At 43.6% G+C, this 14,271-nt stretch overlaps 1 protein-coding gene across 6 annotated transcripts in view; it reads left to right on the top strand.

Annotated features, from left to right (window-relative positions):
• The window catches only part of RXRA (retinoid X receptor alpha), a 468,131-nt gene that overhangs the window by 339,300 nt on the left and 114,560 nt on the right, over positions 1 to 14,271 (top strand). For all 6 annotated transcript variants that reach the window (XM_078641941.1, XM_078641942.1, XM_078641943.1 and 3 more), the window contains one exon: positions 910 to 1,166. In XM_078641941.1, the coding sequence (XP_078498067.1) occupies positions 910 to 1,166 (257 nt within the window). The remainder of the gene's footprint in view (positions 1 to 909; positions 1,167 to 14,271) is intronic.

Genomic DNA, 14,271 nt, shown 5'->3' with positions numbered 1-14,271 from the left:
AGAACAGGTTCTTGGGATGAAGTGTGTCCAGCAATCAGATGTCTTCCTTCTGGGATCCCGCCAGTTCACTCTCAAGATACCTATCGCCTGTACCACTCTTCCCATTAAAGAGACACCTTCAAGGCTGTGGCCCATGGCTGTTGTGAGATTCCAGCAGTGTGGGCTTTGATCCTGGGAGAGAAACCCACAGGATGCTGCCCAGCGTTTCTGTCACTTTCCTCCCCTGTCTGGGGTACCAAGCAGCTCCTCTTCGGCTCTAGTTCACCTTTCATGTCCATTTCTGCTATGCCAAAGGTGATCTTTCTAAGACATCTTTTTATTTAGTAACAAATAAGCCTTGATTATCAATATTGGATCCCTGTTAAACCAACGTCTCCATGTTGAAGAAGTATCCCTACCTGCTGGTGAGAGGTGTGGGACCATCACTGGACGCGAAAGGCTGGGTGAATTGGTTTGCGGCCCATCACTTCCCACCTTAGTTTCTCTTCTCCTCTCTACTGGTTTGGCCCATCAACATGTTTGTTCAACTCAGCCTTTCATATTCTGTTGATAAAAGAATAGTATTACATTATTTTATTGTGGGACCTGTAATTTAAGCGCTAAGAATTGGCAAAAAGTGCACTCTTTTTACTATTAGAACAAGGTATGATTTAAATTATTGGGAGCGCCCTGCCGCTAGAGCCAACTTCGAAGCAATGCCAAAATGGGCCAGTCTCATGCCATAAGTTCTCACTCTGACATATTTATCTGGAACAAGAACAGGATTGGACACAACACTGTAGCATGAGCAGTTCTGTGTCTCTGAGCACATGAGATATGATAAATATGCATTTGCGTCAAGAATGTAAAGTGGTTTTGTATCACAAGTTGTCAAGTAATGTTCTGATCTGTTTCTTTCATTTCTTGCAGATTATTGCACGCAAGTCAGCCCGCCATCGCTGAATTCCCCAAGCGGGCGCCCTGGCATGACAGCGCCTGTTCTGCATCCCTCCCTTGGTGGGCCCGGCCTCAGCCCGACATTGAGTTCCCCCAACCAGCTCCATTCACCCATGGGGGGCCTGAATGGTATGGGCCCCCCCTTCTCAGTCATCAATTCTCCCATGGGACCTCACTCCGTGTCCGTCCCTTCAACCCCCTCCCTCGGCTATGGAACCAGCAGCCCACAGGTGAGTGCCAGAGATGGAATGAATGCCTTAGTGAAAGTAAAAGTCCTCTAAGATGGAACTCCGCCAGATGGGCTTCTATTGGGTTTATGCACTGCATTTCATAAATAGACAGAACTTTGTCATCAATTAGAGCTGCTGCCCCTTGGCTTTCCCATATGGGTGTCAGATATTTTCTATAAATCAACACCACCTTATTACGAGAATTTGTCATTTCAGCGGTAATGAAATTACAGAGTAGTGTGCGACACCCACAAAATGCTATAAAGGCACTTTGTGTATGTGTTTGGGGAATAACAAGACATCTCCTATTTCTAACTATCTTGCCTAGTTAGTGTGGTGCTCCTAGATCTATGCATCCCGACCTCTTGCCATACAGTGCTTTGTATACACTTCAGCTAAATCATTTTCCCTTTGTTTTTTATAGGTTCAATCTGAATCATAAAATAATTGTGTTTTATCAGTGTAGTTATATCTATTTCTAATCTCTCTTTCTTTTTCTCTCTCTCTCTCTCTCTCTCTCTATATATATATATATATATATATATGAATGAGCATATATATGAATGAAATAGTCCGCCCTTAGTGGGTGTGGCTTATCTAGTTTCATCTGCCAGGATTGCTGGGAGATGTAGTCCGTGAAAGCACGTATACATATTATCCTTGAGTAGGTGACATGCCTCTTGTCACATTAGTCATTAGTTCAATAAAAATGGTGTTGAAATTACGAAAGCGAGTCTAGCAAGCCTCTTTGTTTGAGTCCATGAGGAGGGTGCGCTTTGGCCCCGAAACGCGTCGGACCGGACCTGTGATTAATCCAGATGAGAGGCTTTGAAGCTGCATGGGGGCCAAGAAAACCGGATGGTTGGAGTGCCGTGGTGTGCCCCTTCAAAAGCACAAGTGCGTTTGCTCATTCATATATATATATATATATATATATATATATATATATATATATTGCGCTCAAAACTCTTCTCAGATACATAACATATATATGTATACATATATATGTGTGTATATAAATGTATTTATATATATATATATATACACACACACACACATATATATATCTAATATTATATATACTCACTGAAAAACACGGTTAAAAAGTGAATTATGGTTCTGGTTCAAATTTGTCAAACCTCTGAAATTCGTTAGTTATGGTTTGCAATGCGCATACAACACACGCCATAACTCACGCCACCTGCCATGGTGCCGTGCTGTACTCTTGATTGCTCCTTTGTTTGTTTCTGTACCTTTGCCAAATTGCTATGTAGAGCCTTCGCGGTCGACGCAAGTTATGGTATATGTTCTGTGCATTGCTAACCATAATTAGTGGATTTTAGTAGTGTGACAAGCTTGAGACAAAATCTTAAATCACTTTTTAACTTTTTTCAGTGAATTTAAATTTTTAATGATTTATTTTTCAGCCACACCTACACAAGGCCTTTGTCCGCGCATGGTGGTGGGGCTTGCTGCCGTGGCCTGCTCGTAACGTACCAAGGCCATCCAACCCACGGTGTGCATGGCCTTTGGCTTTGTGCTGCAGGGCTAGTCCCTGCGCCAAACCCGCCCTGGCCACAGCGTGCCATGTGCCCATTCTGTGCTTTGCGCATCCTTTGGCTATGCCCTGTACCCCACTGCCACCTTCTGTGTACAGAGAAGGTTGGTTACAGGGCTTTCCTGACCTTGCACCAGGCTTAATTTGCTAACAGCGAAAGTTAATGCAGATTAATCCAAAAGCACCAGAGTTATTAGTGAATGCAATTCTTTTTGTTTTGCCCTAGCATAATTGACCCGCCACAACACGCAACGGATTTGCTTAAACTTGACAGTCAATAGTTAGCTAAACTCATTAAACATCTGCCAACTTTTGTGTGGATTTTTTAAACAGTGTCAAACGATGGCCTCCTTGATGTACCTACACGAAATTGAGAACATTAAGAGTAGACTAAACATACAGAGTCTCTGGCAGATTTCATGCAGATCCTTCAGATGGTGCCAAAGTTATTAGCAAACCAAAAATGTTTTCACCCCCCCCTCTTTAACTCCTATGCTCCACTGGACCTGCAAAAAAAACCTGAAATTCCTGCACTGGATGTAACTTACTTACCGCTTTCTACTTTTGATGCAGATTCGTCAAACTTTGCAGTGTTATATGGAGCTGAAAATGGTATCTCCCCCCTCCCACTTTTAACTTTGCCCTCTACCGTGATGGATTGGCACAACAATTGACATACAAATCAAAAAACAATCCTTCCAAACGTCTGCCAAATTTTGTGCAAATTTATCAAACAGTGGCAATGTTATTAGCAAATAAACGCTCTTTGCCACACAATTTTAACTCCCTCGGTCGATCTGCACAAACGTAGAAACACTAGAAGAAGTAAAAGGATAGGCTCACTCTCAAACTTCCTGCATCCATAAAACGATGCAAACATTATTAGTAAATTAAAAATATTTTTGACCCTCTCCTTTACAGCTGAGCCCCCACTGGATCTTCATGAAACCGCATATATCTTCACTGGGTATTACTTGGTAACTACTTGTCACACTTGACACAGATTGATCAACAGTGCCACAGTGATAAGTAAATAAAAAGTGTATTGACCGTTTAACTATGCTCCCTCTTGTGAATTGGCACAACATTTGACATACCAATATAAAATGAACCCTTCCTAGTTTTTGCCAAATTGTGTGCAGATTTATCATACAGTGCAAACCTATTAGCAAACGAACACTTTCTTTGCTGCCTTCCTTTTTTGAACTACCCCCTCTCCCATGGATATGCCAAATGCCAATAGTCATATCTGAATGTACTGTCTGTCAGATTTCAGGCATATTTGTCAAACAGAGCTAACCTTATAAGCAAATAAAAAAATGGATTTTTGTCTGACAAGATATGCAAAAGCATTAACCTTTTAAATCTTGCCCGACCCTTTTTTTTAATATCCCAAAACTACTGAATGTCTTACATCAAATAAATAAAAGCACACGTTCAGAGTAAAATACTACTCAGTTTGATCTAAATCCATTCAGTGTTTTTTTTTCTCTATCTTTCAGCAAAATTTCCTATGGGAGCTAAAAGAGGAAATGAGTCACTTTTTCACCTCCCATTTTAACTTTTTTTCCTGTGGACGGATCTTCACGAAACTTGGCATGCCGAGACGTAGCTGATTGATTTATTAGATTGGGAAGTTTCATACATACCAGTCCACAAGGTCAGAAGTCATAAGACAATCAATAAAAACATTTTCAATGGAAAGGACTTGTAAACCATAGCTATATATACACACACATACATACATATGTATATTTATATATATGTAAATGTATGCCATGACAGTAAACTGTAGATTGAAATGTGGTTCAATAAAATTTTATTTACAGCAATTGCACTAACAACCACACATTTATACTACAGAGCAAAAAGTTGCATCCCAGCTTATTACCATGGTACCACAAACAGGACAATGGAAAAGTACTGCATATGTCCTCTTAGATTTCATTTTACAATTACTTTATACAAGGAAACAACTCTTCCAATAACCTCAAGGACTCTTCAAAGTGATTTTGGCTCATGCTCAAATTTAGCTCCCATTGACTCCTTGTTTTGGTTACAGACTGTTTTTTAAATCCAGAAGACCGAAAAATGCCATAGAATAAACCCTATATGCAGAAGCCTAGAGTGCATTATGCTGTTTATTGCCATTGTTAAGGAAGGGGAGGCTCACTAGCCCACTCGACCCTGCCTCTTTTCCTCCTGTGAATATTGGTCCCTACCCACACTCAACAATGGCAATGGCAATGAATAGCATATTTCATCCTCCACGTCTATGTGTGTGTGTTAGTTTGTGTTACATGTTTTGTTGCTATTATTGTACAAAATGTAGTGGTATAAAAAAATCCATGTTTCACGGGGAACTGTGAAATATGGAAAATATTTCACAATTCCCAGTGAAATATGGACTTATGGACTTCATCATCGTAATGACAGGACAGCCCCACACAACTCATCAGCGTTTTACCATTGTCAGGACACTAGGATTTTGCTGCATGTAGGTCAAAGTTAAGTGGCAATGCTATACAAATGGAAAAAGGCAAATTATGTGGCACATTTAATGTTGATATTATTTTCATCCATTTGAGGTAGAAACAACATTTTTTGTGAAATCTGCAAGTTATGTAATTTATGGACGAAATTATATGGCAAGTGTGGTAAATCCATTATTATAGGGTTCGAACGCTGCAACCAAAGAATCGCCTAAATAACTAGCCCTCTCCATTGTCTGTTGGTTTATCATCAATTTATTCTCATAAGATAAACAAAACCTAAAAAATTTTCACATTTCAATCAGTGCCCTTTGTTAACAGCACTTCAAAGAAAACAGCTTTTCACGCTAACTGACTCAAAGTCAACATGTTATATAAAAGTACATAATGAGTAACGTGTAATATGGTCTTATAATATATGGGAAGATGCAATTTCAGTATAAAATTCTGTCTTTAATTTCCTTATTACAGTAGACTTGTGATGTATCTATTAAGAAAAGACATCAGTAACAAGAAAATGGTGCAGCTGATCAACTGTAATAACTTAATTACAATATATTTGTGACATCACAGTGCCTGCTGCCAGAGCAAGCAGCCAAGGTGAACGCATCATTGTAGCAGCAGTTTGAATGAAAAGGAGAACTGGCTTTGTACTATTATAATCAATTTTCCTAAAATGAACAGTGGTCAGCAGAAAGGAGAGATTTACAACAACACGTTTATTTTTTGTACATAGTTTACTACTGGAAATAAAGAATCTCTGCTTGTTGCAGTGCATTCTGAGCGTCAGCCCATTTTAAATCTGATTTACATGAAACTAAATCTAATATGTTTTTGCAACAGGTTACTTACTGCCTTTTGGAGTTTGGAATTTTGCACTACAGATTCCGCTTTTAAACTTCACGTCTGCAGCCATACCACCTCTTTCATATGAAGGAGCAACACCAAGAATTTAAGATGTCTGTGGGAAGGGTGATGGTGTGACTATGTATTATAAGGAATAACATTCTCTCTGCCATACTTGGAAGGATATTGCGAGCCAACCTAGCTAATACATCATTAAGTTGTTGAAGTCAACTCCTAGACAGCAACTCCAAGCCAGCTTCTCACAAACAACTCTTCTCAACACAGTTGACACAATGTATCTCCCTTAACTTGAACCCGATGTGCGCTAAATCTCAGTGTCGTATAGGAATGCATATTCGACACAGCCCACATTAATCGAAGGCTCTTCCAGTGGTAAACGTGTGTTAACCAAATACTGATACTGCCATTACTATGGCTACTGTTAATTCGGCAGCTAGTAGCACTAGTCTCAGTTTAATATGGACTGATAACAATGATAATATAAGAATCCCCCTCTTGGAGTTATCTTTACAGTAAAGACTCTTGACAAACCGTTGATGGACGTTCTTATAAGGACAATGACTGCAAAATAACAGCAACGACAAAAGATGCAACTAAATATTGTCTGCATCTCTATTCGAAATGTTGGTGTTTACCTGCTCAACTGGAGCTATGCAGCACCAAACAGGTAAACCACACCTGGAATTCAGATAGGAAAAGTCCCTCTCAGTTGTGCTGTTTTATATAGTGAGAACCTTTACCTGTCAATTTTTTTCGTAAGTACTGTACAAGAACACTCACAAATTATATTTCAGTACAACATTTATGTACATTAGATACACTAGAAATACATGAAGCCATAACATTGGCTAAATCATAAAATTCTGCAAGTCAATACAAAGAAAACAAGCATTTGCAATGCAATAGGTCTCGCATTTATGTGAGTTTGAGCTATTGGCAATGTGCATGACAATGCCTTTTATTTATGTGTTGTTTTTAAAACAGGAAAATAAAAGGCATTGTCATGTACAGTGCCAATATCTTAAACTTTTGCAAATGCGAAACCTATTGCATTGCAAATGCGTGCAAACAAAAAACATTATGAGAGAGCCTGATCATAGGTAAATTTTTAGCCTGCGTCCCGTGTGCTGCTATCCGGCTCTTTGAGCTCTAGTGAGCAGACATTCCAGAGCAGGAGGTGGTTGCAGTCTGCACACATCCCCTTATAAGCAGACGGGAAGGGTTAACCGTGTGGCCAATAGCTGTGCGGGGCAGGGGATTGAGAATCTAGGTGAAGGATGGTGGCCGGGTCGGCTGTGGCTCACGCCGCCTTGTTGGGACGGGAGGCGTTTTTGTTGTGTTGAGAGGCAGAGGAAGGGGTGAACTGCTAGACAGCTGCCAAGTGGTGCCAGTCACGTCCTCCAAAGAGTGGCCCGTGGCAGCATCAGTAACATTTCGTGCAAAATTGGTCTTTTTTTATTTCACTAGTATTTTAGTTAATGAAATTCACGCTGTTACAGAATGCAGAAATTCATGAGCCAACGTTAACAAACTTAATGTTGCAGTAGGCCATTTCAAATAAAAATGTATTTAAAAAAAATTACCACAATATACAAATACAGGCGCATGTTGTGGTGGGAGGATAGCATGGTGAGATTAAAAAAACTGGACAGGCGGGAGATGGTGGTGGTGGGGGGGTGGTGGAGGGCTTGGAGCGGAAGCTGAACAGCCAACAACTGAATAGATCAATGAGAAACAACCTTAAACAAGTAACAAGGCGCCTCCTGAGCGCCTTGACGCCGACTCCAGCCCCCCGCAGCGCTGTGCCAGAGGTCAACGCGCACGGAAGCAGGAGCTGGGCGATAGAGCAAAACTCCAAAGCGAAAGCATGAGCTCCCCGAGGTGCCCTGCTGAGGAAGGAGGAGCTGGCGCCACTTAAGCTTTGGGGCGAGGTTAGTGTAAACACCCGTGCCACAAGATGCAGCTCTCCAAGATCATGATAGGCTGAGACAACCTTAAAACATTCCAAAATATTATGCACTTTGGTGTGGTTCTTTTGCTTTTTCTCACTGACCACGCACACACCGTTGTTTCTGATTTACCACCCTAGAAACAAGATTTTCCTTTGAAAGTGGGGTGCGGAGGCTGGGCTGTAAGACGGGTCCGGCGGCCCAGAGTGGAAGCAGCGCAGCAGCCCAAGGGGTCACGGCCACGGGGTACAAAGCAGGGCTCCCGCCTGCTGACATACAGCGTGAATGAGAAAGGCCATAAGTGATCTTGGTGAATGTGAGCTGGGACCGGTGAGAACACTCGAATGAGAGAACAGCTCAAACTTCGAAAGGCTCGTTGAAACAAACGACATGCCATCCGTTCCCAAAATGAACCGGAAGGGACTATTAAAAGGGACATATATTTGAAATCAAGCACAATCGAGTGGTCTCGTCAGTGAAAAGCCAGCGTCTGTAGAACTGTCTAAATAAAGAGCAGGAGAAGGTATTCCGACGTTCCTGGGGGATTATCAACGGCTTTTGCCGGCGCGGCTGTCCGCGCCGGCAGGAGGTAGCCTGTAGGAGCTGTACACGGTCTGTTGACGGTGGGTCTGTGCACGCTGTGCTGTCACTGTCAAAATATGGGGGAAATACATTCGTTTTCAGAAGCTCCTCTGGTTCAGCCTTTGGATAAATAAAGTACCCACCAATTATGACCGCATGCAAATATAATTTTAAACAAGCAAACTCACCGCCGCAGCCCGGCTTCAACAGGAAGTCAGGCAAGCTTTGTTGGGACGCGGGCGGGGCCGGACAAAAACAGGTAGCAGGCGCTCCTGTGGCTGCCGGAGGATTTCCATGTTAGCTAGCGGGGCTCCCGTGCTCGTGGTGAGCCCCGCGGCCCCCGCCTGTTACCCGGAATGACCCGCTGGCTGCCGAGGGACACGCAAGAAGAACCTGGTAAGTGGGGTTTGAGGGGGATGTGTGCGCGCGTGTGTGTATGCGTGTGTATGTATGTGTGTGTGTGTGTGTGTTAAAATAGCACGATGACTGGTTGGTGGTGGTGGTGGGTGGGTGGGGGTGGTGTGTAGGCGAGTGTCTGTCTGCCCGTTTGTCTGTTTGTAGTCAGGAGTGGCGGCTGAGGCCGCTGACGCGGTAAGTGGGGCGGGGTGGGGTGCGGCGACGGTATGTGTGTCTGTGTGCGCGTGTGTGTATGCCTGTGTGCCTGCGTGTGTGTTTGCCTGCGTATGTGTGTGCGTGTTTGTGTGTGCATGCGTGAGTGTGGCTGTGTGCGCGCGCGCGTGATTGACAGAGGCGAGAGGCTTACTTGCGGGATGGAGCTTCCGAGGCGGGATGTGCACGGCGCCGTGCGCGCCCTCGAGAAGGAATCTGAGACAGCGAGGCTCGTGCCTGTACGCTGTCTCAGATTCCTCCAAACACGCCGACAAAAGGTCCATCGCTACGCTCGACCTAAAAATGCTTAAAGAGAAAGATTTTTAACTATTGTGGTGCTCATTTTATATAGTGATTTTTGCCAGTTTTAGATGTCTTCAAAAAGCTTATGGGTCAGGGAAGATTAGACCAAGAAAAGTAAGTGCCGCCCACTGAAAGTTTTTTTAAGGTTTAAGCTTGCAACCCCTAAAATTTAGTGAGGTATCACTTCAGCTATTTGTACGCACAACTGTGTTCAGATGAAAAGATGAGTTATCGCGCCTATAGTGCCCCTATACCTTCAGTGTTTTCCTCAAATACGTTGCCGTGCTTAAGACAAAGTTTTTTTTAAGACAGACACACAATCTCAAACTGTAGTTTTCCAGAGCTGTCCCTCGAGATTGTGAGTTATATGTGCAGACTTAGAATAACCAGATACCAGTCAGCTGCAAGCCTCAGACTACCAATGGCAATAAGACATTTCATTAGCTTAATTTCTGTTCTTCTCTAGTATCAACATTCGATTAAGATTTTCAAAACAATTCTAGTCAGTTAACCTTATAGTTTCTGACAAATGTTCTGCAGTAATAATTGCTGCTATCAAGCTTTCTGTAAAGTGACAGGTTGTTGTTCCTGGATGACTTTTGTCATAGTCTTCTTTTAAATTGCTCCAGGAGGATATTGATGTCTATTGAGTAGCACCTGCTATGGGCTCGTCCTTGGATTACCAAGGTTTTCAAAACACAAGTCGGTGGATGATCATTATGATAATGATAATAATAATATGGGCCTGAACTACCATCCTGAAGTTTTTAGCTGGATTAAAAGTCTTAATCGGACTGAGGGAATATCGTTGTAATATATGCTATTTTTCTACTATTCTAGATGAGCCAAGTATAACGTTAGATAACACACCACAACACATGTAGAGTAAGTTCTTTTTATTTGTATAAGAAAAAACATATTGTGAAACTGTTACACAAATCCCAGTGGTAGGCTTTAGACGCTGTGGGTTTTTCTGTTGCACATCCATGTGCTAACGTGTCTGTCTCTGTGTTAACACCTGTGATTGTGTGTATGTCCGTTTGTTACAGTGGCATAAGTGTCTGTATTAGTGTCTGTCAGAGTGGGGCTGATTAAAAGATTATACAGATCTCCCACTCACACCCGCCCCAAGACAAAACTGGAAAGAGATTAGTCTTTTTTTAAAAATAGGAGACGTGGGCTCTCTGGCTGCTCGGCCACCTGTCACCATATGGGCTGGCAATGGAGAATTATCAGCCGACGATCAACTAAAGTGCTGCCCACTAGGGCGTGAGTATTCTTATTTTTGTGTGCTGGCTTTCTTCATCCAATTAAGACAAGTCCCATCTGTCTGCCACCAGGATCGTTCCAGACAGCGATTTTTGGGTCCTACATCCCTCTTCACTGGTGTGAAACTGTGGGTGTGTTTCTTTAAACCCTGTTTCAATGAGCGGGCATCATCCTATAAGACAAGGAGTTTAAGATGCCCTCCCATCATGGGGTTGTGACGTTCGAGCCTTGGGAGATATCAGTCCAGTCTTTGTAACTCTGCGGAAGCCGCTATCAGTGGCTAGGAGCACATACTCTTCGTGGCTCATCCAGTGGAGGTGGAAGTCGGGGGCCGGGAGTCGATACTAATTCCAGTTCCAGCTGCGCAGGTGGCGATCAGGAGTCCCAAAGTGCATACTCTTGCTCCCATGTGGAGGTGATGATCAAGGGTCGTCATCAGGCTTGGGATTGAATATCTTCTTTCACCATGTGGAAGTGGCGGACAGACCCTGGAGCGGAAGCTGCATTTGACCCTCTAGAGGTGGGGTCCTGAATATGGAAATGAATACTCTTATCCCTCTGGTGTTGTTTTGATTTGGCCTTTGGAGCTGGGAGTCTGTTCCATTTTGTCCTGTGAGATGGCGACAAAGATATTGGAAGAAGATAGTCTCTTTGACGGCAAGGATTAACTGATCACGGATTAGTGGAGGATACTACATTTAACTCTTTGAAGTTGTGGATCAGGACTTGTGAGTGGGTACTAAATGTAACCATGTGGAGGCGTTGATCAGGGCTTGGGAGTGGATACTACATTTAACCCTTAAATTGTGGATCAGGTGTTGGGAGCAGACACTACATTTAACTCGTTGGTGCTGTTGATCAGGGTTTAGGAGCAGAAACTTCAGATAACCCTTTGAAGTTGTGGATCAAGGCTTAAGAGCGAATATACATTTAACTCCGAAGAGGTGTTGATCCGGGCTTGTGAGCAGAAACTACATGTGGAGCGGATCCTGCAGTTCAGCCTTCGGGGGAATCTTTTGGGTCTTGTTAGCTGACAACCGTCCCATGTAATCCTGCACAGATTATGGCACTGGAAGTGAGTAATTAATTTCACTTTCTGGAAGAGGTAACAAGGGTTTTGGGGGCTAAGACTAATTGCCACTTCATCTTATGGAGTAGGCGCTCAAGCCTTGTGAGAAGATGCTCTTTTGTGCCCTCGAGAGGAGAAGTGCAGGCACTCCAATCAATTTAACCCTGTGGATATCATAATCACAGTTTGTGAAGAAAGCGATCCAGATCTTGGGAGCAGTCCCATAACGTCTTCCTTTGGAGATGCGGTAGCAGTTTATGAGTTCGCACTGCTTTGGAATGTGGGTGGATCCGTTATTGCATAGTCTGGGGGTTTTGACAGTGATTTTGTGCAGTTCATGCTAGATTCTGTGTAACTGTGCAAACGGGGTCATTGTGGTTCGGTTGGCAAGAGAGTCCATGTCATCGTGCATAGGTGGCCACCAGGGCTTGCAAACAGACACTCCACTTTCTGCTGTGAGTTGGTGTCCAGGATATAAAATGGGACACTTCGTGGCGTTCACCATACTTTGGTAGGACTGATGGTATGGTAGGACTGATGGCATGGTAGTTGTCGCTTTCGATTTCACCCTGCAAGGATGGGTCGGTGGAGCATACAAACAAAAGTCATCTTTTGCACCCTCTGGATTGCACTCAGAACTTGCATTGGGTTCAACAGATGTTGCATTTTCCTCCACACTTCCTGGGTAATTTCCCACGTAGGGCCTTTAAAGGACAAGAACAGAGATTTCCTCCCTTGCGGTGAGGTAACATTGCTATAGTGCCAACCATCTGGAGCTCATTCTGACAGCGTGACCCAAAGTGTTTCTTGGGAACCAGAACGTGTGTGTATATTTGTAACTGTTTGCGATTTCTGGAAAACGAAAGACTGATCATACGTTGGACGTAGGAGACCCCTTGCATCTCCAGAACTTCTACAGAGCTCCTCCTCAAACTCCTGCATTTCTTCCTGTGGAAAAGGAAGATGGCTACCCTCTGAGCCAGCCCACTTATGTATCTTTTCCAGAGCAGATTTTTGTAACCTTCCAGGAATCTTAGCAAGACCTTGTCGGCTTTTGAAGCATGGAAATACAGGAATACCAGGTGAGTACACATCCTTTATTTATTTATTTATTTGAGAGTTTTATATAGCGCGAACAAGATCTTTGCAGATATCAGAGCGCTTTACAACAAGGGGTAGTAAAAACAAGAGAGCAATCCTTTTCCCATTGTCAGTGTCACTACACAATGCAATACTCCATTCCTGGGCCTTGAATTATATTATTTTGTTCTCTTCTCTAAAGGACTATCTTGGAGCCAACAGTGAAGGAACTGGGCTACCTTTAACCAAATCTTAAGCATCAAGTGACAGAATGCACAGTACCTACATTTATGGTGGTGGTGGTGGGTGGGGGGATGGATATTAAATTGCCCACTGTGCTTCAGGAGACAGGGTAAGAGACCCTGTGGGATGCATTCTCACACCCTTGTGCTTGCCCCTAGTGTTCCTCCCTGCTGACCGATTTCTTCCTGTGACCCTCTCTGTAGTTTCTGGTATCGCTGTTGTTCTGTGGCATAAACAGTTTAATGTCAGTACACAAGCTTTACTAGATGGCTCCTCGTGACCAGTGGTAAGATGATTGTGTCCTGGGCTTTAGTTCAATAATCTAATGCATTCTGGGAATTGTAGTGTCGGCTGATATTCCACACTTCATTTTTCAATCTAATTGTGTGCATTTTTGCACATCATAAATGGAATGCGTTACAATGACCTTCATAAATCTTTAATTACATTGTCGAAAGTGGAATTAAGGATAATTGGCGAGTTAGTTCAGTTAACTATAGAGTCCTTCTTAGTTTGCCAAACAGCATTGTGTAGTGTAATAACGTCTCTATGACATGGTATGAAGAAGTGGAATTACATATCTTTATACCGATCACAGCTAATCTCGCCAGAGCGCTAAAAGTACGAACTGTAAAGATGTATACGTTTTCAAATCCTTCATTCGGATCCTGTTACTGAGGCTGAGTTCTGCTCTTTGTGAAAGGAAAGCCTTGGACGGCGAAGGAGTCGCGGAGCCCTGGGAGCCGCGCGCTAGACGCCCACACGTTGTACATGCAGACGTGGGCTGACGTCGATGCGGCCCTCTTTGAGCACCCACTTGAAGCCGCTCTTTTCCCTGGTAGCCGCTCAGAATGCACCAGGACGAACAGGGGGGGGGAGTGGCGTTGTAGGTGAGGGTCGACCAGCCTCGCAGCCTTTGCGCGCGCCGCGGCCAGGCCTCGCGGGGGGCTGGTACCTGCAGCAGCCGCGTGACCTCCGTGTCCTTGAAGTGGGCACTGAGGCGTGCCCGCGCGAGCCGCGATGCCACTGATGGAAGGTGGCTCGAGTCAGACGCCGTGTGTCACTTGCGATTAGAGCGCGCCTC

Source organism: Lissotriton helveticus, chromosome 5_1 (genome assembly GCF_964261635.1).
Source record: "Lissotriton helveticus chromosome 5_1, aLisHel1.1, whole genome shotgun sequence".
NCBI classification, from domain to species: domain Eukaryota; kingdom Metazoa; phylum Chordata; class Amphibia; order Caudata; family Salamandridae; genus Lissotriton; species Lissotriton helveticus.
This window is presented reverse-complemented; position numbering and strand designations above follow the sequence as displayed.